We start from the raw sequence: 26,924 nt of genomic DNA, 5'->3' as shown, positions 1-26,924 counted from the left end.
TAATGGCATTTTTTTTTCTGTTTTGACGCGTTTCGAAACAGAAAAAAAAATATTTTAAAAAAATGGAAAAAAATGGCCGCCGGGAAAGGGAAAACGGAGTCCGTTTTCCCTTTCCATGGCGGCCATCGGGAGCGGACGCACTGGGAACAGTGTTCCCAGCGTGTCCGCTCCCGAAAAAAAAAAGAAGCAGAAGGTAAGTGGGGTTGGGAGGGTTGAAGGGAGGGAGGGGAAAAAAAACATACCTGCGTCCCTGCTGGGGGACGATGGAAGCCTCAAGCCGTGTGGAGGCGCGGAGCGGGAATGTCCCGCTCCGAGTCTCCACACTGTTGAAGCCTGCTATCGTTGCCCAGCGGGGACGTAGGAGCAAAAAGGTAAGTGGGGTAGGGAGGAGGGAGGGAAGGAAAAAGAAAAAGCTTACACGAGTCCCCGGCGGGGGGCGAAGGCAGCTCCTCAGTCGTGGAGAGGCTCGTAGCGGGGATGGCCCCGCTTCGAGCCTCCTCATTGGCTGAGGGGCTGCCACGCCCCCGCCGAGGTCAAGGCAGCTGGAATCCCGGCCGAGAATCGAAGGATTCTCAGCCGGGTAATGACCCGGCGAGAGCCAATCAGAATGCTTGTTGCATTCAGATTTTCTCTCGCCGGGTACTAATTTGTAGTCTTTGAATTTTGTCCAAAAAGTATTTGTTCGTGCCTACAGGGGGTACAATAGTCCAGTTTGGACATTATTAAGGTGTTAGCCAGTGTGAGGCAGCTGGTTTCGGAGAGAAATAGTCGACAGGCTCTAATAAGTTTACATGTATAGGCAGTCGAGGATGCTAGCAAATTGACCTGTTTCTTGAGTGTTAAGGTGGAGTCCAGGTAAAAGCCTAGTGTTTTTACTATGGACATCACCTTAATTGTGTTACCGTCAATATTCAAGGAGGCGTAGCTGCGACTGAATTTGGTTAGGTTAGACTCTGTGCCCAGGATCTAGATCTCGGTTTTATCGCCATTCAGGCAAGGCCATGGGATGCCATCCATGCCTGAATGAGGAGGTATATCTTGTTTACCAAGGCCGTGTCCTCGACAAAGCTGCCCGAAAGGGGAATAAGGATCTGGGTTTCGTCTGCATGGTTTGTGTAGGTGACACCCAGTCTGTCCAACTTGTTGAAGAGGGGCTTAGTAAAGATGTTATACATAGTGGGTGAGACACAGGAATTCTGAGGCATGCTGCAGGAGATTTGGATGGGGTCTGCAGAAGCTGAGGGGGAGAAGACTCTCATCGTGCGGTTTGCTAGAAAGGACTATCATAGCTTACCATGATGTGAAAAGAACGGTAAAACGTAATAAAATAAAGTGCAGGAGCACCACCACTTCCAACCGCTCCCACCCACTTCGACTACTGCCTTTGGCCCTGACTAGTGAACATGGCCTTCGGCCATGTCCACTGTATATTTTACAACACTACCAAGCCACTAGCCATGGCCTTCGGTCATGTCCACTGTATATTTTACAACATTACCAGGCCACTAGTCATGGCGTTCGCCCGTGGCCACTATACATGTGTGTCAGGCCCACTAGCCAGGCCCTGGATAGTGAGCACAGCCTTCAGACATGCCCACTGTATATTTTACAACACTGCCAAGCCACTAGCCATGGCCTTCGGCCGTGGCCACTATGCATGTGTGTCAGGCCCCATGGGTGTTGCTAAGATTGGAAAAGATCTGGGGCTATGCCAATGTTGGGACTGTCGGGACTCAGGGCTAGCTAGCCTTTTGGTTGGAGCCCCAGAGCTTATATCCAGGGCTACAACAAAAAGCCCTGGGGCTATACCCCCCCTGTTCCCTCTAGCGACACCTCTGTTGAGCCCATTATTAGCCAGGCATTCCCTGTCCTCCCAGGCACTCACCAAGTGCCCCCATCTGTGCCTGCTCCCCCACTCGTTCAAGGCCTGCTCACCTCCCCAGCACTCTCCCATTCCTCCAACGCTCGTTGATCCTATATGACACACTTTCATTCCTGCTCACGTTTTCTTATTTAGCCACGGTTATCCTTCTAAATAACCGTGACTACAGGAAATCATTTGTGCTCTTAACTTCATCCCTAGCCCCCCTCCAGCTCCCCAATTTCACATGGTGTCCTCCCCTCCACCTCTAGCCTGATGCCATTTAATTGTGTTTCCTTCTCCCAATGGCATTACAATTGTGTCTACAAAATGTCAGCCAAAACCGTTCTACGAGTCAAAAGTTATTAGTAAATCATTTGTCGGATTTCCTATGGTACGCCACATGCAATTTAACTGTAGTTAAGGTGATCAGATTTAATGCAACAAAATCCTTGAAATTCAGGGGATGTGGGAAGTGATGATGTTCATTTATGAAAAGCCTTTCTGCTGCAAAGCACCATGGGAGATATAGCTATATTTCTGGGAGAAGGGTGCGCCCCCCCATCAAATATTTTTAAAACTACTGAACGGAAGAACCCCGAACCTGTCCTAGAAATGAAGTCAAGGCTTTGTGCCCACATTGTTTCTTATTTGGTACAATTCTCTCCAACGTTTTTCGTGCTACTTTTTGATATAATTTGGACTTTTTCTGTACAGGAAAATAAATGGGAGTAGGCCGAAAACAGTGTTTTTCTGCTTTCTTAATAACTTCTTCTGTTTTTACCTAATCCTTCCCATCATTTAAAGTCTAAGGGGTCGGTGATAATGTTTCTGTTTGAAAAATATCAGCCAAATCCCTCATGCAAGTCAAAGGTTATTAGCAATAGAATTCTCGGATTTACTATAGATCATGTCACTCGCCTTAACTATAGTGCAGCGACTACTGCACTATAATATATACATGTATATATATATATACATGAGGACTATAACCATATAAAGGATTTAAGGTGATATTATTGACTATTGATTAGTGAATATTGATTGGTTACTTCGAAAAACTGACTAGATTGTTCCCTTCTGTTTTGTGAGAAGCAGAGTAAGCAATAATTTTGCACTCATTTCTAAATTGAGCAGTTTTTCTTTCTCATCACAGTAAAATAAACTGCTTTCCCCTGAATGTCTTCTTTCAGAGAAAAAACACTGCTCTTTAGACGTCCTGAAGAAATACAAGCATCCTCCAACGTTCCTTGCGGCAGCAAGTCTTTCTGCCATGATGAATGGACACGACGAAGTCTACGCAAACTATATGGCGGTGAAACAAGTAAGGATCCTCTGCTTTATTTGCTTTCATTTTGGGGTTTGCAGGAAAATCAGGGTAACTAGGCACTGGCAGTTATGTGCATAATGGACACCGTGACTAAGTTATGCCTATGCGTGTTTGCACATTTCGACTGGATGTTGAATTCACAAAGACCCATCTACAACTAAGTGTGTGTTACGCATGCCTTGCCACTTCGGGTTTTTGATGCTTCTTTGATGGGATTGTTAATACATGTTTTATTCATTCATCATGTTTTTAATAATTTCCTTTTTATAAGTATTTATAGATAAATTGATTATAATTGATTATTATGCTGTAGAATGCATATCCCACAGAATTGTTTTTATAATTGTGTATAGTTTTTATGGCTCTGTGCGAATAAAGGTTTTGCAACAACAACATTCCTTAAATACAACATTTACTACTTTGTATTTACAAAGAAAACATACACATATTGAAAAAGTGGTCTTGCAGTGCATATTCTACATAACGAGTAAGTGTAGAAAAAGGAATTTAACTGCTATAATTTCTGTATTTCTTTTTCCTCCTGAATGCAACAACATGCTGTTTAATCATATGATAAATTACACATTTGATACTTGACATTTAGGAAACAGCTCAGGAAATGGCTCCCCAGCTAACAAATCTTTAGAAACAGCAATACACCAAAAGCTAAACAATTACAAACGCCCCGACACTTACCAGATAAAGCAAATGGACTGGATGTCAGGACACACTTACACATTCTACACTGGAAGGCTAGTACAATAAACCACCTCACTTGCAGTCTTCAGAGCTCAATCCTCTCCTCCTAAAAGGCATATGGGTATCATAACTCACACATTTCTATCTCATTATAAACCCCAGATTGAAATATGATCCTCATAAGTCAAGTCATGCCAACCACTGACAACTCATACTCAAGCCACCGGCTGGGCTACAAAGCTCCCTGCCGTACCACAGACAGACACATCTCTCATTCCAAGGAAGACAGTTCAGCCAAGGATCAGAGTGCCACCCACTCTAAAACCCACTTCCCCCCTTGCCAGCTTACACAAAACTCTTTCCACGGGAGACGATCCACCAGGTCTAGCATGCTGAACACCTCTTTTTCCTATTCCTATTCTTTCAACAAACAAACAATGAGCCTCATTATAAGGTCGGCGGTAACCCGCCGGGTTGCTGCCGACCTCGTAACACCGTTCCACTGCCTGAGATCCCGGTGCCACTGGGATATTACAAGTCCCGGTGGTCCGGGATGTCAGGCAGCGGAAACTGTACCCATTCCCGTGTAGTCCCATATAACTCCACGGGAATGGGGACACGGAAGCACTAGCACTGTTGCTAACCTACTGGTGCTTCCATGAAAACCATGACTGCAGGGGCTGGTGCTTTTAGCAGGTGAGACCTGCCAGGAGCACCGGCCCCTGCAGGCATTCTCAAAGTCAGGTGGTCCGGAAAGGGTGCCGATACGTTGCCTTTGGCACCCTTATTTCCTGAGCGCCAGACACGGAATGAGGCCCACTATCTGCTTACACAACAAGGAGCTGCCCCTACTGCTAACCAGCCTGGTTTATACACCCATCTAAAATCCTCTGTTCTTTCTCTTACAGAGCCATGCGCAGTAAGCCCACCATTCTTGGCAGAAGGGCGCTACATAAGGCCACTTTACCGTACCTCAGTATACCTTTCCTTACCTTATCTTACGGATGATTTATTGTACATATTAAAATCTTTGCATTACACTTCTTCCTATGGAAATACTCTATGCTACTTTGTATAACTGCTAGTTATTACTGTGTTTATGTTCTAGGAGTGTAATGAGACCTTATGGCTTTGGCACTGTAACACTGATTATCTCCTAGCTTTTGATGACCCTCTGCGTATTGTTGGCTACGTCGTAACTCCTTATCCTCTGTCTAGGTGCTTCTATGTAACATATAGTGTACATTTGCACCGTTAATGCTTGTATGTACTGGAGGTGCAGGGGTTACTGTGACCCTCGATGTATGGTATTTTGTGTCCTTATTAAATGTAAATAGATTTTTGGTTGTGAAAAAACCCAATTGTCTAATTTAGTAGGGAGAGTGGGGGTGGTCATTGTACAATGCATTTTCCCCTCCCATCTCTTTTTCGCCTGGCTGCCATTCCCCTTAAACATTATTACAACCGCATTTAAATTCTGCCCCACGTGTAATACAAAATTCCCATGGATAGACAAGCACCGGGTGTGCAACTTGTGTCTAGTCCGCAACCACAACGAGAGGCATTGTCGAGCCTGCAAGCTCTCCAAACCAAAAACTCTTCAAGACCGGAGAACGAAACGCTGGGCCCATCAGGCTATGCAGGCGGAGGGCACCGTTGACGTGGAGGGAGCCTCCAGTGATGGCAGTGTCGCAGTCTTTTCAGTTAGCGAGGACAACGGGAAACTGTTATGTTCCCAAGTGCAGGCCCCCGACCCCAAAAGACAGGCCGGCGGCTCTGTTACGGGGACGACACCCAGCGGCGAAAGCACTACCACTACCCCGTCACTAAACACACATCCCAAGTCAAGGATTCAACACCGTCAAACAAATGCCCACATATGGCATCGGCAAGGGAGAGATCCACAGAATCCCTGTTCTCTGGGCACTCAAGGTCCTGATTGCCCCATGACAGGCCCCACAAGTCTAAAGACCGCCAAGAGGCCGTCTAAAAAAAAAATCAATGAACGCTGAATGTTGGAAGACGAAGCGGCGGTTCGCTCCAGTGCCAAAAGTTGACATCCTACGTCGTAAACGGCTGTGGGCTCAAAAAATACTAGTTTATCCCACCTAGTAGAAAAGCACGTCCCTGAGAGCCTGCTAAAATCCAAACACTCTAAGAAACACTCCTCCAAGAGCCCCAATCATAAAGATAAGTCAAATAGGGACACGTCTACCCCTACTGTAATGGAAAACACTCTGTCCCACAAGAAGAAGGTTCATTGGCAGAAGCATTAAAGAACAAGGGCCAGTCCACCCACCAGCACCACCCTACACCCCTAGAACAAGACTCCACCCCTCAGTACCCTGGTGTCATTCCCAGTGCAGCCCAATGGACTGTGTAAGACATAGACACGGTCATGAGTAGAATGACCTTCATGTCCAATTTCTTTGGAAACAAACCACAGGCTTACCAGAACTTTCAAGTTACACCCCATACAACTGAGGCTTCCAGTTCCCAGCCAAATACACTCTACCTAAGTCTCTGCCTTTGTCAAGTACAGCCCAACCAGTACTAGGCTACCTGTATGATGTTCATACAGACACTGAGGATGATAATGAAAACTACCAGCAGTCTGATCATTATTATGATGATGATGAGGAGGAGGACGTCTATACACTGGCCTCTCCAATTCACTAGGACTCACCAGTGGCTGATTTGCCAGTGGACAATCAGCCTCTCCACAACAACATGATAATTAAAGCAGCTGAACACTTTGGTATACAAACTCAAGGAACTCAGCTAGACAAAGACTTTGTTGAAGATATTTTGGGGCACAAGAAGGCTGCCACCCAGTTCATACCAATTTTACAATCTGTCTGAATGAGGATTCAACTTTCCCTGGAGACACCAAACCAGACATGGGCAGTAAACCTGTGGGTAGAGAAACCTTTCCACCCAGCGCCATCTGACCCGCTCTATATTAGGGGCCAGCTTAAGCAGGATTCGCTCACGGTTACCACAACCCATTAAAGGACAGATACATCACTAGCCTCTTCAGAGGCACCCCTAGATAAGGAAAGCAAAAAGCTCTATACTATGGGGAGGAAGGTAGCGACTTTGGCAGCTTTTCAAGTTATACTTGCCACAAATGGGACAAAATAACTCCCCTAATTGCTTCTGCTCCCGAACCTCTGAAGTCTCAACTAGCTCTGGTAGCAGCTGACGGCAAAGCAACTTCCAGCTGCATTCTTAAAAATAGTCTAGATGCTGCAGATAATGCGGGCAGATTTATCGCTGAAGGGACCATAATCAAGCACCACGCTTCGCTATGCCAGTCGGGCTTTAAGCTAGAGACCCAGACTACGCTACTGGCAAAGCCGTAGAAGACACCCTAAAGTCCACCAAAGAGGAATACAACATCCTAAAATCTCAGAGCCAGCTGACAAACAAACCACCAGGCCAGAGTGGCAGGAGCAATTTTTGCTGGTTTCCTGACCAAATTTCCCAAAGCTGCTCCGGGTACGGACAGGGTCAACATTCTTCCTGGAATAACAACCAGGGCTAAGCCTCACAGGGTTACCAAAGAGGCCAGCACTGATCTCGTGGCCGGGGGAGGTCCTCCACATCTAGAGGTGGAAGTACACCTCTTAAGCAATGAGAGCCCGCTACAGGGCCCCTCCCATGCCTCCCCAGTAGGGGGACGCATTTCACACTTCACCCACGCATAGGAGGGAATAACCACAGACAAGTGGGTGCTATCAACAGTAGCGGGAGGTTATTGTGTAGAACTCATCCAAAAACCATGAAACCATCCCCCGCATCAAACGAGATCAACGAGAGAAGAACAACTCAGCCTTCTCGAGGAAGTCAGCGCACTACTACGCAAAGACGCCATAGAGATCATTTCTGCAAATGAGGTAAGCAAGGGTATCTTTCAACTTACTTCCTTGTGCCAAAGAAAGATCTGTCAATGCGCCCAGTGTTAGACCTACGCCCTGCAAACACTTATGTAAAGCCACAAAAATTTTGCGTGACTACGCTACAAGAAGTGATCCCCTTGCTTAAGCAGGGAGACTACGTGGCCAGACTGGATATGAAAGATGCCTATGTTCATATTTCAATGTTCCCAGTGCACAGAAGACTCATGCATTTTAAAATAGCAAACCAGCACTACCAATTCAAAGTGCTACCCTTTGGAATAGCATCTGCTCCAAGGATATTCACCAAGGTACTGGCGGTGGTGGCAGCACACCTGCGCAGGGAGGCAATCCCAGTGAACCCCTACCTGGACGACTGGCTAATTACAAGGGAATCACCCCATCTTTGCAAGCAAAACATGCAAAGAACCATAAACCATCCTCTTCCAGTTGGGCGTCTCAATAAATGAGAAAATGTTAAGCCTTGTACCATACAAAACAAAACAGTTCCTAGGAGCTGTCGTAGACACGGAAGCAGGGTTAGTCTTTCCATCTCTAGAAAGGTTTCAAAACATGCTATGACAAATACCTCTGTATCAAGCCGGTTGCCAGATAAGCGTACGTAAAGCAATGCATTTGCTAGGCATGATGGCGTTGTGCATTTACCTGGTCCCACATGCACATCTGCGCATGCGCCCCATGCAGGAGTGGTTGGCGAAACAATGGTCTCAGGCAAGCGGTCAGTGAGACGATCTACTGGTCGTTTCGCCAACACTAGTACAAAATCTACACTGGTGGACGAAGGAGAACCTGTTAAAGGGAAAACCCTTACACAACCCGGAAGCCCAAGCGATCGTGACAACAGACGCATCACTGGGTTGGGAGCACATTACGTTCACTACACGGTCTGTGGACTCACATCACTGCACAGAACCACATCAACATTCTGGAACTCCTAGCAGTATTCAAAGCACTTTAAGCATTTGAAGCACAGTTGCCAAACCAGTCGGTTCAGATCCTAACAGACAGCACCACTGCAATGTTCTACGTCAACAAGCAGGGGGCACACACTCTCCAAATCTGTCCAAGCTGGCACAGACAATATGGAAATGGGCACTCAAATGGGGGATGTTCCTAACCTCCCAACATGTTGCAGGGTTACTCAAGACTCTTGCAGACTCTCTGAGCAGAGGTCGCCGACCAGAGGAACACGAGTGGCAACTAAATCCACGTATCATAGGCCACATCTTCTCACAGTGGGGTTACCCCACGCTAGACTTGTTCGCTACAGGAGAAAACAAGCAATTCCCACACTTCGCGTCCAGGTTCCCCCAGCCAGACTCCAAGGGGAACGCCCTATGGATGAACTGGTCAGGGAAATTTGCTTAAGCTCCCCCTCTCCCCTGACTCGTTTAATGAGCAGAGTAGAGAACAAGATTCACAGAGAACAGATGACGCTCATCCTAGTTGCTCCCATGTGGGCAAGGCAGCAATGGTTGCCACATCCTCGCAAAATGGTGATGTGCGATCCAATCAAACCCTGTGTCAAACCAATCTATTGACCCAACATGGGGGAATAACAGTGCACCCTCAACCACACTCAATGAACTTGGCAGCATGGCTCCTGAAGTCAAAGAGTTTGGAAATCTTAATCTACCACAGCAGTGTATGGATATCATCAAGGAGGCACGAAAACCAAACACCAGACACTGTTATTTCGACAAGTGGAGGAGATTTGTAATTTGATGCCAGTCTAAACAGATAAACCCCATAGAATGTACTCCTTCCCACATTGTAAATTATATGCTCCACTTGCTAGACGCATGGTTAGTATTCAACTCTATAAAGGTACACCTGGCAGCTTTATCGGCTTACACCACCTCCCAGAATAAAGTATTGTGGTGGAAAGTGCTGGTTATCAAGGCTTTCATGAAGGGAATATAAAGACTCCATCCTCCAATTTCAAACCCACCGCCAGGCTGGGATCTCGATGTAGTACTCGCAGAGCTCACGGGGCCCCAATTCGAGTCTATGCACAAGTCAAGGCTTAAACACCTGACTTACAAGACTGCCTTCTTAGTGGCTATTACTTCCATAAAAAGAGTTAGGAAATGGCAAGCATTGTTAGTGCAGGACCCTTTCTTTGTCATACACAAAGACAAACTGGTTTTACGTACAAATCCTAGGTTCTTCCCTTAAATTAATTTCAAAATTTCACGTAAACCAGTCCATTGAGCTACCGGCTTTTTTCCAGAATCCAACTAGCTCAGCTGAGGTAAAACTCCACACACTAGATGTAAGGAGGGCGGTCCTTTAAAATGTAAACAAAACCAGATCCCTTAGAAAAACAGACCAGCTGTTTGTCTACATAGCACCAGGCAAAGAAGGACACTGCATTTCCAAAAAGGCCATCTCCAGATGGATAGTCGGATGCATACAACTGTGGTATTCATTATCGAACAAAATACTGCCTTTCACACCAAGAGCTCACTCCACAAGGAGCACAGGAGCTACTCTGGCATGTATCGCAAATGTCCCCTTAAACAGCATTTGCAAAGCAGCTACATGGAGCTCAGTACACAATTTCGCTCACCACTACTGCATTGACACTCATTCCAAAGCAGATGCACAGGTGGGACAAGCGGTTCTAAAACATCTATTTTCCGCTGAACCTTCTCACAACCCACCACCTTCTCCTAACACTGCTCAATAATCTATGCATAGCATGTGATCTAAGCAGATTTCACAAGCCTCAGAAGGGATACATTACTCACCGTAATCGTATTTCTGATGCTTGTATCTGCTTAGATTCGCATGCGCCCACTCTTCCTCCACTGAGAGAAGGTGCATAGATGTTATATAAGCTTCTCTGATATGTATCTGCTAGGATACACCTGTACTCACTCTACACTTCATGCACCTCATGTCAGAAACAAAACAATCTGAAGTACCTCGATGCGATGAGGACCATGGGTACAGTGGACGTCAAACTAGGGATATTATTATTGGCACGACCTGTCGACATCCCTTTTCGAGTTTCAAAAACAACTGTAAACTCTGCAGCTTCCACTAGATGCCGGCCTGTGCATAGCATGTGAATCTAAGCAGATGCAAGCATCAGAAATACGATTACGGTGAGTAATGTTTCCCATACACACACACACACACACACACACATACAACACCAAGAAAGTTCTGGTGGGTTTAAAAAGGTTTGACAAAACCCTTTCACCTGAAATGTGAAAATAAGAAAGTTCATTTGAGCCAATTCACACATTCCACAACGTCACAGTAGCCATCACTGGAAGTTCACCTCCAGTTCTGAACACAACAGCAAGGCGTTGTGGGTATGCACATTAACTCAAATAGAAAGCTTTTTCTCCAGGACATTGTCTTTGTCTATGAGGGCAATGCTATTTTATACATAGCTTTGTCAACCCAAGACAGACATTTTTCTAGGCTGTCAGTACAACCACATATATGGGTTCACCCGTATTAGAGATCATCAGTGTAGTATAATCCTGACAGTCTCATGGTTGGAACATTTGGCCATGTTTTCACAACACCAAGAAAGTTATAGTGATGAGTTATGGTTCCCCCCAGGCCCTCATCAAGTGCCTCCTCGTCTGTGCCAACTTCCCCCACTCCCCCGAAGGCCTCCTCACCTCCCCTGCCCTCTCCCATTCCCCCCCACAATAATCAGTGTTTCTGTGATGCAGTTGGCTTTGAGATGTCGGCTATTCTTGGCTATACCTCAGGTTATAATTGACCTTTTTTGTCTATGGAAAAATGAATGGGCCCTAGGCTGAAACTGTGTTTTTTTGGTTGTGGGAGGGGGGGAGTTAGGGGGTGTGGAGGGGCGAGTGACAACCTTTATTTTGTGCAGATTTTAAGCCAAATCCGTCGCACAAGTACAAATATATTAGTAATTCATTTTTTGATTTCCTATGTAACTCTATATTACCTTAACTGTAGGGTGGTGACCTCCACCCTATAATATGGTAGTGGCGGATTTTATTTCCTGTTTTGCTGCTGCTAAACACAGCAACTAGCCTAGTGGAGATGTATGAGTGCCCTGAACATGCACATGTTGTTGTAGGGTTGTCAAAGGGGGAAAACGCTTCGGTCAGGGCCACCTTAAGGGATTTTGGTGCTTGGGCACGTACATTTTTCCGGGCCCCACCCAAAACAATAAAATAAAGGTGTACCAAAATCTCTGGTAGCTCACATGTCTCTTTGTCACAATCGCAACCCATAACGTGATGTGCTGCCCTAGCAGCTATCATCATAGGCATTGTTTCTTCCTTCACATTTCATTATCCCCCCTTCATGCTTACTGGAATCAGACAAATTAACAAGTCACATTTCAAGGGCAACATTAGCAGTTCATGACAAGGGCATGTTGTGTTCCAGCCTAGGTACCGGACTCATTTTAATAATAACAGTCACGCAAAATAGTATGTATGGGCTGTAGCACAGATGCAGGGCACAGATCAGCAGCCATATAAAAAAGCTACACATTCTCTAGCATAGTCGCAGAACTTAGATTAGCAGCCTCCAAGAATGTGCGCGCGCGCAAGCATGGGTGGAGGAGACAGATTAGAAGCAACAAGGAGGTACACGTACCATAAATTGATACAGGATATGGAACAGACGTTACGAGGAAGGTGCACGTATATCAACATAGACCACGACTGAGATTAGATGACAAGTGATTTTTCTAAGATAGAGAAAAGAAACACATGGCTTTGTAATGTGCAATATATCAGTGATCACGAATGTCATATATAAAGCAACGTTAAAGCCACTTAAACCATGAGGGAGGCTTTTTAAAATAATGTCCCTTGAGAACTAATTTTCTGACAATTTTGAAATGTTTAGAGACATTTTTACAGGTTAGGGTCTGTGTGATTAAACAATCTGCCCAGGATTGTATGTCATAGTTGAAGGGGGAGGATGGGATTCCAGCCCAGCCTGCAATGTCAGCACTTGACCACATTGATTCCCATTTCGTGTCATGCAATCATCTTTGGATGTTTGACTGGCATCAAATAAAATATTAAAATGTTGTAGATCTGAGTTAGAAAGTACACAAATAACATGATAGAACCAATATGGCAATATTTAAAAATCTCCTTATAGACACACGTTAGGCAAAAGGAGAATTGTCAGTCAGCCAGTCAGAAAAGATTGTTGGCAATGGCTGCACAATGGGTGAAGGCTACCCACAGAGGACAGCACATTCATATACAGAGAGATAAGGCAATGTTTCCAGGATCACAGTATAATTTCGTGGCAAACTTGGGACCTGAACCTTGACACTTTGTGCCCATAGTACCACGTTTAGCTTCCTAGTCACCTCTTCTATCCATTGCTTCATACTCTGTATTGGATGTGGGTTCCCAGTTTTTCCAACCATTGTGTAAAGGGTGCTATATCTAGAACTGCACCATACTGCTTCTATGTTCGATTTTAGAGCATGCACTTCTTGGTTATTTTGTAGAACAGTAGCTGTTTACAATCACCATTTTTTTCCAAACTAGAGAGAAGAAAGCCAGAGTCTTCCATTGCCGGGATTTGGGCTTGTGATCTGGCATGTGAACCGCATCTCTGCATCAAATGCTTGGCACACTGTGCTAACTTCTTGACAATCGTGATTTCAAACGTTTTCATGCGTATGTCAAGTATGGTTTTTGCACGTAACCAATATATTCCCCAAAGAAAGGTGAAAACGCTCCATGAGGTGAGCTCTACTGAACTAGATGTACTGTGTGATAACAGCCCATGAGCAGATCGCACCTTTGTTGTTTCACAAAAGACAGGCAGCTGGCTCAGAAACTCAGCCAGTGCTTTAAGTGGGGTATGAAACTGAGGAGGGAGCCCTCATTTGGCGAGTGTGGCTTGCATGATGGGCGTGGTCTAAGACTTGATGGGTGTGGACTAAAGAAAAACATACAAAAACTGTGCTCAAAGGAAATGTTCTAAATAATATTTTTTAAATGATGCAATTTATTTTATGCTGAGTCTTTTGCAAAATCCCAACTGTGCATCAATTACACTTGAAATCACTTCCATGGTAGTGGTGCACCCAAAAATATGTTATCATTGCCACTTTAAAATCGCTTTGGGGTCCCATCACCTGATGAGGTGCAGTCTTCAGGATTGCAAGAACTCTTGCAACATGACATCCTGGGCAAATATTCACGACTCACTTGCACTCATCTTCTCCCCTTCTCACCCCCCTGTTTGGCTTTCAACAATGTTCTGCTTTATTAAAGATGGCTTGAAATTTACACAAACCATAATAAGGTAGGCACACAATATTTGTGTGCGTACCTTACTATGGTTTGTGTACTTTTCAAGCCATCTTTAAGAACATAGAAATAAGTTAGGAAAAACGTGTACAATTATGAAAACCCCCTTCCATCTTGAGAGACTACAAATATTATAATTGATTTCAAGGAAAAGTCACTAATCACCGAGCCCCGAGCTTTGCATTTGTTAACCTGGTCCCTAGGAGAAGCTGGGGTAAGGTAGATTAGATCACAGAGTCTCGGGTATCTTCGTCCGTCGGCCAATCTGGGGTCTCAGTGACCTAATCTGCTCTGTGCGCTGCAGAGCAGATTGGATCACTGAGCCCCCAGGTTTGCTGAGGATCAAAGACGCCTCACTGACCTGGGGAGGGGGTGCCGGCATGGTTATCATGCAGGCCTTTTTTATCAGGGCTGGCCTGGCTGCCCAGATGGCAACCTCCTCTCGTGACCCATCGCAAGGTTTGTAAGCCTTGCGAGGGGTCGTGAGAGGAAGTTACAGTTTGGGGACGCTGTGTGGCTGACACAGTTCCTGAAGCTGTGACTGACAGAATTGCCAGCATTGCGCAGACTGAAACTTCCTCGCGCGCATCGCTAAAGGAAGTTGCTGTATCTGGCACTTCTGTCAGTCACAGTTGTCTGGATCATGGCGATGGCGAAGTTCACGTTGCATCTGCGCCGTGGTAGGATAATGTCCCGATGTGGTGTGGTGGGACCGGGGGGTCCCGGCAGAACCTTGGCTCAGTCCCACTTTTTGGAGACTGCCAGGGCTTGGCCTTGGCAGGTCCCAGCATACTTAAAACCCTGACCTCAGAAGTGCACTATCCAATATCATGGCGTTTGTTATTTATGTTTTGTACAAATATACACTGACTTCCACACACCTGGCAACCAGGTGGGGGCCCTTCTCAGAGTGGGGTCCCGGAACACGTGCTCCTTTTGCCCTCCCCTGATGGTTGTGGTGCTGTAGTCTCTGTCAACTTAAAAATGATTTTTAGAAACAGAGTGGGCAAAAGAAATGTTTTGCTAAGTTTATGTTCCTCTGTGGAGTGTTCTTTGGGTAAAGGTAAGTGATTTTAACTGAAGCGTGGTACTCCCAAGTGTGCAAATATGAGAAGTCTTTTTGCAAAACTGAAGAGACATGCACAAATGATTCATTACAATTTACATGAAGTGTAGATTTTGCTGTGAAAGGCACACACCTGCGTAGATACTAAGATTGGCCAACCCGCTCTGGAAAATGTCAAGCACCATGTGAACACTAATTTAGTATTTTTTACCTTCAGATAATAGATTTGTTTTGACTGTTTACATATATATATATATTCAATTTACTGTCGTTTTGAGGATTGGGAAGGCATGGCTAATTATTCCTATCCGCTCCACTCACCTTTTCAACTCTGACTTTCTGTGAAAACATTGCGGCCATTAGCACTAAAATATGTCTGGGCTTACTCGTGATGTATGGACACAGCCATAATTGAGGAGCAAGCTGTACCTCAGTTGGGCAAATAACGTGTTTGCTAGACTAATACAGGTATGCGATGAACTCCCCAAAGATAAGGTCCCCTAAACCTCAGGCAGGTGCTGTGCACGCCCTTACTGGAGTGCTCTGAATTGAACAATGAAGAATTGACTAATGAAGACCACTAACTACATCACTGGGCAAAGCCCCAGCTCAGTACCATTTCGAAAATAAAATAAAAATGTACACGTGGTTTCTTTCAGCTTAAGAAAGAACTGATTATTGTGTGTTTTCTAGTCAGAAACTGAATTTGTACACAAAATAGCCTTGAATGAACGTCACCACAAGAGTACATTCTGTGCAGCATTGTGATTGCTTGTTTCAAAAGAAAAGGAAACACAAGGATCATTTCATTGTGGCAGTCATAGGTTTTCTACCCGGTGATGCAATAATTAGAATAACATTAAACATTTGCTGCTGTAAATCATGTTTACCTAAATAATTTATGTGCTGCATGGCAACATTTCAAAGTTTAAATAAGTGAGATTGGGGGGTGGGTGGACATGGAAACCTTTCATTGACGTTTATCTGAATAATGGAATTATGCAGAACAACCTACACAAATCATTAAATGTTTGGCAAGAATGGGGAGATTTGATGAAATTGTGCATTGATATAGGGTTCGATGCCTGCAGTGGGTCTGTTTTTGGGTACTCTGAAATTGGACAGGTAAGGAAACCGAGGGACATGGAGATGGGCGAAAATGTCAAGGATCACACACATCGTGGTGAATTGAAAAACTTGACAACCGTGCCTAGCTGCTATATAAGAAACACGTGTTTATTATCAGTAAGATTATTTACAAGCAACACACTGCTCCACAGTGGAGGTGTTTGCAAAAGGAACATATAAGGTGCAACATTGAAGGCATTCCCTGAAAAGGAAGACTGCACACAGAACCCTGCCATACTCGATCATGGCTCAGGTTCCTGGCACAAGTGAAGCCCTGTCGCAGTGAGAACCTGGAACTGGCAGAGCCCTGACATGATCATAGCCCATAAGGGAGCAGGGCCCCTGCATAAATGAACATGGCTCCTGCATAAGGTGAGCCACAGAATGAACTGGACATTTGCTTTATTAGAGCCCTGGCCTGCACAGGGCTTTTCAGTTGTCAGAGACCAGCCATAAACAGAGCCCCCTGCATAATCGCAGTCCGCGTATAGTCCTAGACCTGCTATAGTCACAATCCCGGCGCAACCAGGGTGCTGCTGTACTAAGAACACTGCCTTGATTGCAAAAGTCAAGTAAGGAAAGAGCAGCACCATATTATCTACCATTTGCACTGGAGCCAATAATTAAGCAAATGTATTTAGCAATGTAGCCCCATTTTTGCTGATAAAGTGATCTAGATCTAACAGCGCTAAATTAATTTGCTCCTTTTTCTTCTCACGTGCAAGGGATAGATAAAATCTGGCGCCTGGTATGATCACGTTTTTGGTATAATCACAGAAGATTAGTTTGGCCTCTTGGGTAGGACCGGGTTTGCCAGTGGAGTGTCTCTGGTGATGCGTTGCAGAGGAGAGAGCTCTACTTTGCATGTGAAGCGCTCCTCCCTCTCCAAACCTGGGCCTGGTCTGCATTTTTCATCCCCCAGCCTTGGATGCGTTGCCGGGAGAAGCAGAGCACTGGGACCCAGTGCAGAACAGAGGAGCCAGGCTGGCTGAATGTGCTCCTCAATCGAGGCTTTACGGGAAAACCTAAGGCACCTCAGAGAGGACAAATAGAGGACTATATTCACTGCAGCATTGCCTCAGAGAGCGGAAGAGCTCGCCTCCTTTCCCTGAGAGTATGCTGGAGGAACTAAAGCTCAAGTGTAGATGGTCACGATGTGCGGGGCGCTCCCAACCGGGGCCCTTCACACATAAGTCTTCGAGTGCAGGAGTTCCCCCCTGCCTGGCACTAATGCTACTGTGGCCACTTACACAATATTTTCCTGCATTTACCGAATCAAGAAAATGCGATGTTTTAATGTTTTGTAAAAGAAATGCAACTTGATACAGAAATGACTTGTTCCTTTGATGATTTCTTCCACGTGTATGATGTTTAAAGGCTGCTGCTATACAGTCTGCAGCATTTGATAAAGTGTGGAAAAAGTTAAACTTATATTTAATATATTATTCATGAGGCTGGAATCTTTGCACAACCTTTAAGGGAATTATATACCATTATTTGTAATGCAGGAAGTTGGCCCAACTGGTCGCAAACCCAAGAATGAGCTTCGTGCCATGTGATGGTTGTAGCTAACATTGTAACTATGGAGGAACTGGCTTGCTTGCAGATCCTAGCTAAGAATCCACACTACTGAATGAAGGGCTATTAGTTCTTTGTGGAATTTGAGGTGTGAGTGGGAAGTAGGGATCCTCTTGCAGTGAAGATATTAAGATGGCTGCTTTTCCCTCCACAGGATGCTGATTCGGACATGAACTACATACACATAGACTGTGTCACAGAAGATGCGTCATGCACGGATCTCACCGACGCAGCCTCACCTTCTGAGAGCTGTGTTTGTCCGTCACTTCGGGACAGCACCCACATTATGAATGTGCATGCAGAACATCACCAGACTCTGTCAAGGAACGGAGAGAGTGCAGCATCCACTCTGGATCAGTGTGCTGCCGAACAACAGCATCCACCATTCAGGGCCCGCGCATTCAAATTTGAACGGAATCCAGCATATTCCAGTATTAAAAAAAGGAGGTATGGCATAGTCCCTCTCTCGATTTCCTGTTGTTTCATGCAGTGAATTTAGTCTCTGAGTTCAATTACTATATACATGCAAAACCATCAATGATCTTCTGGGTAATTTGTTTTGATGTTTATTTTATTGCATTGTGCTGTTATCATCATAAACATTATGCTCTATTTTGCTACTGTAAGACTTTTAATTTGATAATAATGGCCTCAGTTCATAGTGAAATATGGCACTTTCTGGTTTGCATACTGTACAGTGGTGTTTGAATCTACAAAGTCACAGAGTTTGCTATTGACTTCCTAGTCAGCGTGCAGAACAGATTGGGCCTGGTTTCCAAAAGGTTTTCCAATGGGACTGCGCCATTGTAAAACATGTTTGTTAATCAGGTCCATTGACACTAGGTAACTAACTGTTTTATAACACAACGTGGATAACATGATGTAATGCCATCAAATCTATATTGTTGTTTAGGTTTTTCTTGGTGTGAACTTGTGTTCTTCTTTGACTGCCTGTTCATGCTGCAGAGAGGGTGATATCAGTCACTGCTTTGGAGATGGCATGAGTGTTCTTGGAGCGTTAGTGGTTTTAGATACTGATAGGAAGAGGCCAGACTCTCTGTTATCGACTAGTACTGTAATCTTCTATATGTGACTGCCAATCATTTCAGGTGGTAGTTCTAAAATCCTGGCTGGAGGATACCTATCAACATATGGGGGACTTTCTGCTGTGAAGGATGGATGGTTGTTCTGAGTCCTTCAAGTCAGGGAAATGAAAAGGGAAGATGAAAGGTGTCCCAAGCTTCTGGTGGAAAAGAGCCTGACGGTCAGGCAAAGGATCAGCTGGTGACCTGAGGAGAGGAGTCCACTCCTGTGCCGGAGGCCTCATACACAATACCAGCAGAGCCACTAAGAAGCTTCAGGCAATCTTTGGGAGTGGGCCACTGTTGATGGAGATAATGAAGTGATATCCAGTTTTGAAATGGGAGATCATTATGAGGACAATGGAGTGGAGTTAATGTAGAACACATAGCACATACTTGAGCCAATTGTCCTGCGTGCTTCCCTTTCCATTAAGATATCCCCATGCTTGGCAGGCCATTCCCTTGTGGGGTAGTGAGTAGTGCAAGACACTGTGATCAAGTAGATGAGTGTGAGGAATGAGTAGAGACTATGGACAGATCGTTGGTGAAATTGATTTGGTCAGTTCAGAGAGCAGATAGTGTAAATCAGTGGTAAGGTATCACCCTTGCTGAAGTTCAGGTGAAGCCTATAGTAGGTGGATGGCGAGAACTCTAGGTACCTCTGGAGTTTCTACTAGCATGAGTGCTTCATGTTTAGAGGTGATAGCTGTGTCAGGAATGGGCAGAGGGGGCATGTGGCAGGTGTTCCCATTTCATCTAAAAATTGTGTTTATTGCAGCAATGATCAATGCCTTATTTTGAGATCTGGAAGACGAGTTATTGCCTTTCTCTTACACTCGGTATGCTCAGAATGATTGGTGCGTTAATATAATGCTCCCATATTTCCACAGGAACTCAGGTTTCCTCAACAGAGAAGTGCAGTTACTGGGACATCCTCTCTCATAGAGATGTGAATGATATATGCGACGTTATCAGCATTAAAATAGCAAATTAGAAATGAAGGACTGTATAACACTGACATCTGTGGTACCAGAATTGAATACTTACGAAAAAACGTACTACCCCTTTTTCCCCCATCCCATTCCCACAAACACTCTCATCAGCAGCAGGCACAGAAGAAGCACATTTGGCATTTCGGACACATCACATTCACTGTTCATCATAGGAATTCTAACTGAGCTATCCTTTACCATTGGCAATGTTGTTTCAAAAGCACAAACACGTGTGATCTCGTGAAATAATAATGGAGTAATGTAACCTCCTGATTTGTGTCTAGAAAGATGGTGACTTTTCTATATATCAACTAATGGAGCAGTGGGTCAGTGAATTAATGGTTTTCAGAAGACGCAACGAGGAACAGGAACTTAAATTAGGATAGATAACAGCACTTCAAAGATAATATTATCACTGTTGGTACTATCATGTCCCAGTGGATAGCTCATGAGTTAGATGCATGGCTCTGACACGGGGCAGGCCTGCACTTCAGAAGTTTTAATCCCCAAAGGGCTGATCCAGCGCTTAATGCTTCCAAGTTCGTAAAATTGGGTGCCATTCAGTAGGATAATAATCGCTGCAATTATTTTATATTTTAGACCACAGAAGAATATGGCATGATGCTCTATACAAACCTGTAATATTATTATAAAAGTAAACATGTACACTGAATACCATGTGGACCACAAAGTGCATTCGCAAAACACTCATGCACTAATTAATATTCCATAATGAAATCAATCATTTCAATACTTTCAGTGAAGCTTACACAAGTCTACTGTAGAATCCTGCAACCCTCAAGTACCACTCTACCCAGTCATGACATACCGACTGCTATAGTCACACAGGAGAAATACACAGCTTATTGAGTGAAAACAGATTACAAAGAGCCAGCGTCTCTGGCTGGGCTTTCAAACTCGTCTATGATGCACTGTGCCATGCTAAAAGGCACATGCTAGACCACCTCAGTCTACACATGTGTCTGCTGCCTTACAGATGAAAGGCATTGTTGTCTTTAATAGGTTTTCTCTGTATTGGCAGGTGCAGGTTTTACTAAAAACAAAGAAGATAGCGTTCTTCAGTAGGTTCTTCTCATGAGATTCCCTTCTGATATGGGACCCCGGGATTGTTATTATAGGGATCCTTTTCAGGAACAAGCTGGACCTGTGCGAATGGAATTGAGCACTAGGTCAGATTGTTCTACAGCCGACCGGTTTCTGTGGTGCTATATTGATAGGACACATTCCTCAGGGCCAAAAATAAGGGCACCAATGTGTGCGCCTTCTAGTTTGAACAAGCAGCGTAGTCTGCAATGGTTCTTCTCCTCTACCTGTAGGGGTGACAGGAGGGGAGGGTGGGGTTGAGAGATAGGATGGGGGATACATTTCCATTTTGCAACCTCTACGGTAGGCATATTATGAAAACACTGCATTGTCAAGTCAATATAACAATAGAGAGGGAAAGGCTTACCCTCTCCGGGCGTGGTGGTGGCTCTCTACACGGGGGGGGTGAGTTGGCCTGAGACCTAAGGGCCAAAAAAAGTTTTTACTGCAATGATAATTTCACAGATACAACGAGTCAAGAAATATTAAGGATAGAACCACGAATATTTCTTGACCACCTGGAGTTCAGAAAGGACTGGAGCTACATATCTAATAAATGCACTAGAGACTGGCTCATACTAATAATCAGTACAGCCACATCTGTGTCAGAGAAACTTATGAAAGAGATAGAAGAAAAACAAGAAACCATGAAATCCTCTAACATACTTGCACAATATAAAAAAAGTCTTGAAGATTTGGATGCCGCCATGAAAGACTTTAGAGATTTTAATCTCAATAAGAAAATAACCAAACTGAAGAAAGACCTGGCTGCCTGTTCGCAAGAAATAATTTATTCTTATATCACAGATGCATATTACGAAGACCTGAGCGCTAACAACTCGTCAGCACCGGGCCAGCAAGTAAACCAGCACAACAGAAAGAGGATTCAAAACAACCGAGCAAGGCCAAACAATTGGACTTTCTCGAGTGGAAGCTCTGGAAGCGGATCCAATACATCAGGGTCCAGCAACTCCGTGAAAAACACTGCCCTATCCAACACCAATTTTCTGACACAACCTTTTTTTCCAAGAGGTCAAGGAAAAGCAAAGAACAAAGGCAGAGGCAACTGGCAGCCGCAAGTGCACTGGCAAAACCAGTCACCATGTGTAACCCGCAGCAAAGGCCGCGGCCAAGGACAGACGGGACCATCAGTCGAATTAATCCTCAGAATCCAGAAGAACCCGGGGAACGTAGACCATGAACCGAAAAAGCCTAGTGATGAACCTTTCTCAATACTCCCTCTCTCCAGAAGAAGGAGACCTACTCGAAAAGGGACTCTCATTTGTACCCTCGGCAGACCATGATCCATTCCAGACTCAGATAGAAATAGCACAACTGATAAGAAAAATCAGACTAAAACAATATTTTGGGCAGATAACAACTTCAGGAGAAAAAGGTGCTACCAACCTAAGAGGGAAATCCACCTTTTATCCTCCACCGAATGGCATCTCACCTGAATCCATCACGTTCAAAAAAGCACTGCTGAAGAAACTCGAGGAGCTAGAATCACAGACACTTCCGGGATATAAGAACATCTCCAAGAAGAACAGACAGGCACTACAATCTCTAGCCACCAATGAATCAATTACCATCAAGCCAGCTGATAAAGGGGGAGCGACTGTCATCATGGACACCTCAGCATAAAACAAAATGGTCATGGACCTCCTTCATGACCGCTCCAGTTACAGACAATTAGGCACAGACCCTACTGAATCCATCAGACAGTTGATAATGCCTATTCTAGAAGAAGCCAGCACCGACAAACTCATCAGTAACAAGGAATATGATTTCCTCAACCCCAAAACTCAGAGGAAGCCGGCCTTCTACGCACTACCAAAAGTGCACAAAGGGAGAAACCCACCTCCCGGCAGACCCATCGTGTCCGGGATAGGATCTATCCTGGAACCACTTTCGCAGTTCGTGGACTTCTTCCTGAAGCCAGAAGTCATTAAGATGAGATCATACCTCAAAGATACGACGGCAGCCCTTGAACTAACCCAGGACCGCCCGTTCAATTCCACTCAGAATCTCCTAGTGAGATTAGATATCGAATCGCTGTACACAAAAATTCCCCCGATGGCCACACTAAGAGTTATCAAAAAGATACTACGAGAGAGAGATCCACCTATTCAAACTCCAGTCACGCTGGTGATGCAACTGGCAGAAATCGCCTTGACCAAAAGCCTTTTCATCTATGACAATACCTACTACGAACAAGTGTCTGGGACGGGTACGGGAGACAATTTTGCCCCAAACCTCGCTAACCTCTATGTCGCAAATTTCGAAGAGGAGAAGATCTACAGTCCTAATAATCCATGGCTACCCAAAATGAAACTTTGGTCAAGGTTTATAGACGATGTTCTCTTGATATTCAGAGGTGATGAACCAGACCTTGTCCTCTTCATGGAGTGGCTCAACAACCAAAACCCATTCTTAAGGTTCTCGGAAACACAAAGCAAGAGTTCAGTTCATTTTCTAGACCTCACCCTCGAGATAAGAAACAAAACTGTCATCAGTACAGTATTCAATAAACCTACAGACAGAAACTCACTACTTACTTATGAGAGCTTTCATCCGGCTAGCCTGAGAAGAAACCTACCTTTTGGTCAGTTTCTCAGGTACCGCAGAAACTGCACACCGCTTCTTGACTACAACCGACAATCATCACGGTTGGCCACCAAAATGACGAGTAGGGGTCACCCGAAACGCATAGTCAAACAGGCACGCAAAAGAGCCATGAATATCACGCGAGAAATCACACTGGAACACCATGCTAAGCAGAACGAATCCAACGACAAGATCACAGCGGTCCTGAGTTTCTCGCCATTGACGAAGAGAATCAAAAAAGAGGTTCTCAAAATTTGGCCCATGCTGGATGTTGGCACCCACTGCCTGTATGCCCCGAGGTTTGCCATAAAAAGAAGGAAGAACTTAAGAGACTCCTCGTGCATTCATACGACGATACGGAGCCCAAGCTCAATACACTCTGGGGGCAGAACCAAGCGGCAGGCCATACTCTGTGGGGGACATGTAGTGCATGCTCCAGCACGAAGAGATCCACCACCATCGATATAGGTTGGCATTTCCCTGGGATTCAAAAAAATCTAACCAACTGTTGTAATGTGATCTACATCATCACATGCCTGTGTAACAAACGCTATGTGAGCATGACTACACGTCCTATCAAAACACGGCTCGCAGAGCACAGATCGTTCATACGCACAAAGAAAATCACAGCACCCATGGTGGAACACTTTATAGCACTAAAACACACCCCAGCAGACTTCACGTGGACAATTATTGAAAGAATGGTAACACCCAAAAGGGGAGGGAACATCCACAATCTCCTGTTCAGACGAGAACAGCTGTGGATCTTTCGCCTGCATACAGACAAGATCGGGCTCAACGAACCAACCAGCTGGCAAACCCTGGCCACCCTTTGACAACACCAGTACTTGGCTCATCAAGCGCATAACTACCCTGTCCTGGAGATCTGTGTAATATCCCCTCATCCAAAATTGGACCTGAACTAGCCCCTGTGATCTGGACTTGTACGATATGTAGAGTTGTTTTGGCTATTTGCAAGCTGGGCCAGCTGCACTCCCGCACCCCGAGACCTCTGGCGCCCAAGCCTCTATCGCAAAACACCAGACTAGTAGACGCAGGGTCATCTATGGTCCCCACACCACCTCTAGTCCGGGCCTGAAGAGATGGAACACTCTGTGACATAATGCTGGAATGACATTCAACATCTGCCCCCCTGCATTGTTTCCAGGCCACCAGCCTGACTCCAAAATGGCCACCGGCATTCCCATGCTGGGCAGCCACTTCCGAGACGCGACCACGTGACATGTGGCGCTATGGCAACTATAAACAGAGTGGTCTTGTGAGCCACGGCGTAGAAAATCCACGCGCGTGGCCAGCAAGACCGCACTGATTTTCGCAGAAGGTAAGCCCATGCACTGAACCCGGCGTGCGCTTTGTCACTCCCTCGCAAGTGGGGTTGAGAGTCACGGGTACTACAAGAGAGCGAATGTTCAGACAGGATCACTTGCTTTGATCCCGTCTGGAAGTATACTTCAATTTTTCTAGCTGCAATTGCTTGCTTTCATGACTCGTTGTATCTGTGAAATTATCATTGCAGTAAAAACTTTTTGTTGGCCCCTAGGTCTCAGGCCTCCTCATTCCCCATGTAGAGAGCCACCACCACGCCCGGGGACGGAGAGGGTAAGCCTTTCCCACCCATATTCTTATAGTGACTTGACAATGCAGTGTTTTCATAATATGCCTACCTTAGAAGTTGCAAAATGGAAATGTATCCCCCATCCTATCTCTCAACCCCCCCCTCCTGTCACCCCTACAGGTCGAGGAGGAGAACCATTGCAGACTATGCTGCTTGTTCAAACTAGAAGGCGCACACGTTGGTGCCCTTATTTTTAGCCCTGAGGAATGTGGCCTACCAACAGAGCACCACAGAAACCGGTCGACTGTAGAACAATCTGACATAGTGCTCAATTCCACTCGCACAGGTCTAGCTTGTTCCTGATATGGGACCCCTATAATAAGAATCCAGGGGTCCCATATCAGAAGGGAATCTCATGAGAGGAACCTACTGAAGAATGCTATCTTCTTTGTTTTTATTAAAACCTGCACCTGCCAATACAGAGAAAACCTATTAAAGACAACAATGCCTTTCATCTGTAAGGCAGCAGACACATGTGTAGACTGAGGTGGTCTAGCATGTGCCTTTTAGGACGTCACAGTGCATCATAGACGAGTTTGAAAGCCCAGCCAGAGACGCTGGCTCTTTGTAATCTGTTTTCACTCAATAGGCTGTGTGTTTTTCCTGTGTGACTACGATATTGGGCAACTCACAGTTGGCAATCCCAAAACAGTCCTTTTTGTTTTGTATACCTAATGCTATACCAAAGCCAGGACTTCACATCTGATGTGGTTATCAAATTAGCCAACTTGACCCTTTTTGGTTGACCTTAGTAGTCTCTGTAATTGCTTTTGCTCAAGTAAATGGCAAATGCCATTCTATATTCCCAGGAGATAACAAAGAGCAACCAGCATGCTAATTAGCAGCAACTTGTACTCCATTGTTAGGTGTCACTCTTCTCCTTGGTGTGCACTAAGGTGGTTATTTGCCTTACTTTTAGGACAGCTCCCATAACCAAGATTACCTGAAATGCTCCAGGTAACCTTGTTTTGTCAGTGCTGTTTTGCTTTAAAATTCCAACACAAAGACGAAATCATCAGGCTGTAAGGAGTGGTAGGTTTCTTTTGGTAACTTTGTTAGGCTCTCTCATATCTGCAAGTGGATATGCTGAACAGAAGAACTCGTTTTTGCAATAGTTAATTAAATAGTCGTCTACTAGGCGAATTTCATTATAATTCATATTATTCACTGTTGGCGATGAGGGAAAGCAAATTGGTCATCTGAAGAAGACCTCATCGTGGCTCAGTCCCTTGCTTCGGCAAGTGGTTTTATGCATTCTGAACAGCTCCAACAGGAAGTCCTCAGTCTACTTGAGGCCAGACTCTGTGCAGATGTTAGCATGTGACTTCTTTAGTAATGCGTTTTGCCTTTTACTACCCCCGCTGACTGTCAATGATGTGGGCAATGGAGCTTGTGCTGGATGTTGAGGGCAGTACTAAGCACCTCTATGAGCTGCCCATTGAAATACATGCCTCCATCATTTATTTGTGCTAACTCGCACTCCAAATCTTGTTATACAGTCTCTGATCAAAATATTTCCAACAACTATGGAGTCTGCCCTTTTGAATGTGAAGGCTTCTACCCAGCCTTAACATGTGTCTACTATAACAAGGAAGAATTGAAAATTGTTGCAGTAGGGCAGCTGTTCA

General features: G+C 45.0%; 1 protein-coding gene across 6 annotated transcripts in view; it reads left to right on the top strand.

Annotated features, from left to right (window-relative positions):
- Positions 1-26,924, top strand: part of ARHGEF28 (Rho guanine nucleotide exchange factor 28) — a 1,591,074-nt gene that overhangs the window by 1,093,346 nt on the left and 470,804 nt on the right. For all 6 annotated transcript variants that reach the window (XM_069627491.1, XM_069627492.1, XM_069627490.1 and 3 more), the window contains 2 exons: positions 3,055-3,185; positions 18,030-18,322. In XM_069627491.1, the coding sequence (XP_069483592.1) occupies positions 3,055-3,185; positions 18,030-18,322 (424 nt within the window). The remainder of the gene's footprint in view (positions 1-3,054; positions 3,186-18,029; positions 18,323-26,924) is intronic.

This window comes from Ambystoma mexicanum, chromosome 6p (assembly GCF_040938575.1).
Source record: "Ambystoma mexicanum isolate Mex_15411 chromosome 6p, UKY_AmexF1_1, whole genome shotgun sequence".
Taxonomy (NCBI): domain Eukaryota; kingdom Metazoa; phylum Chordata; class Amphibia; order Caudata; family Ambystomatidae; genus Ambystoma; species Ambystoma mexicanum.
The sequence above is the reverse complement of the archived record's forward strand: the minus strand, read 5'-3'. Positions and strand labels throughout refer to the sequence as shown.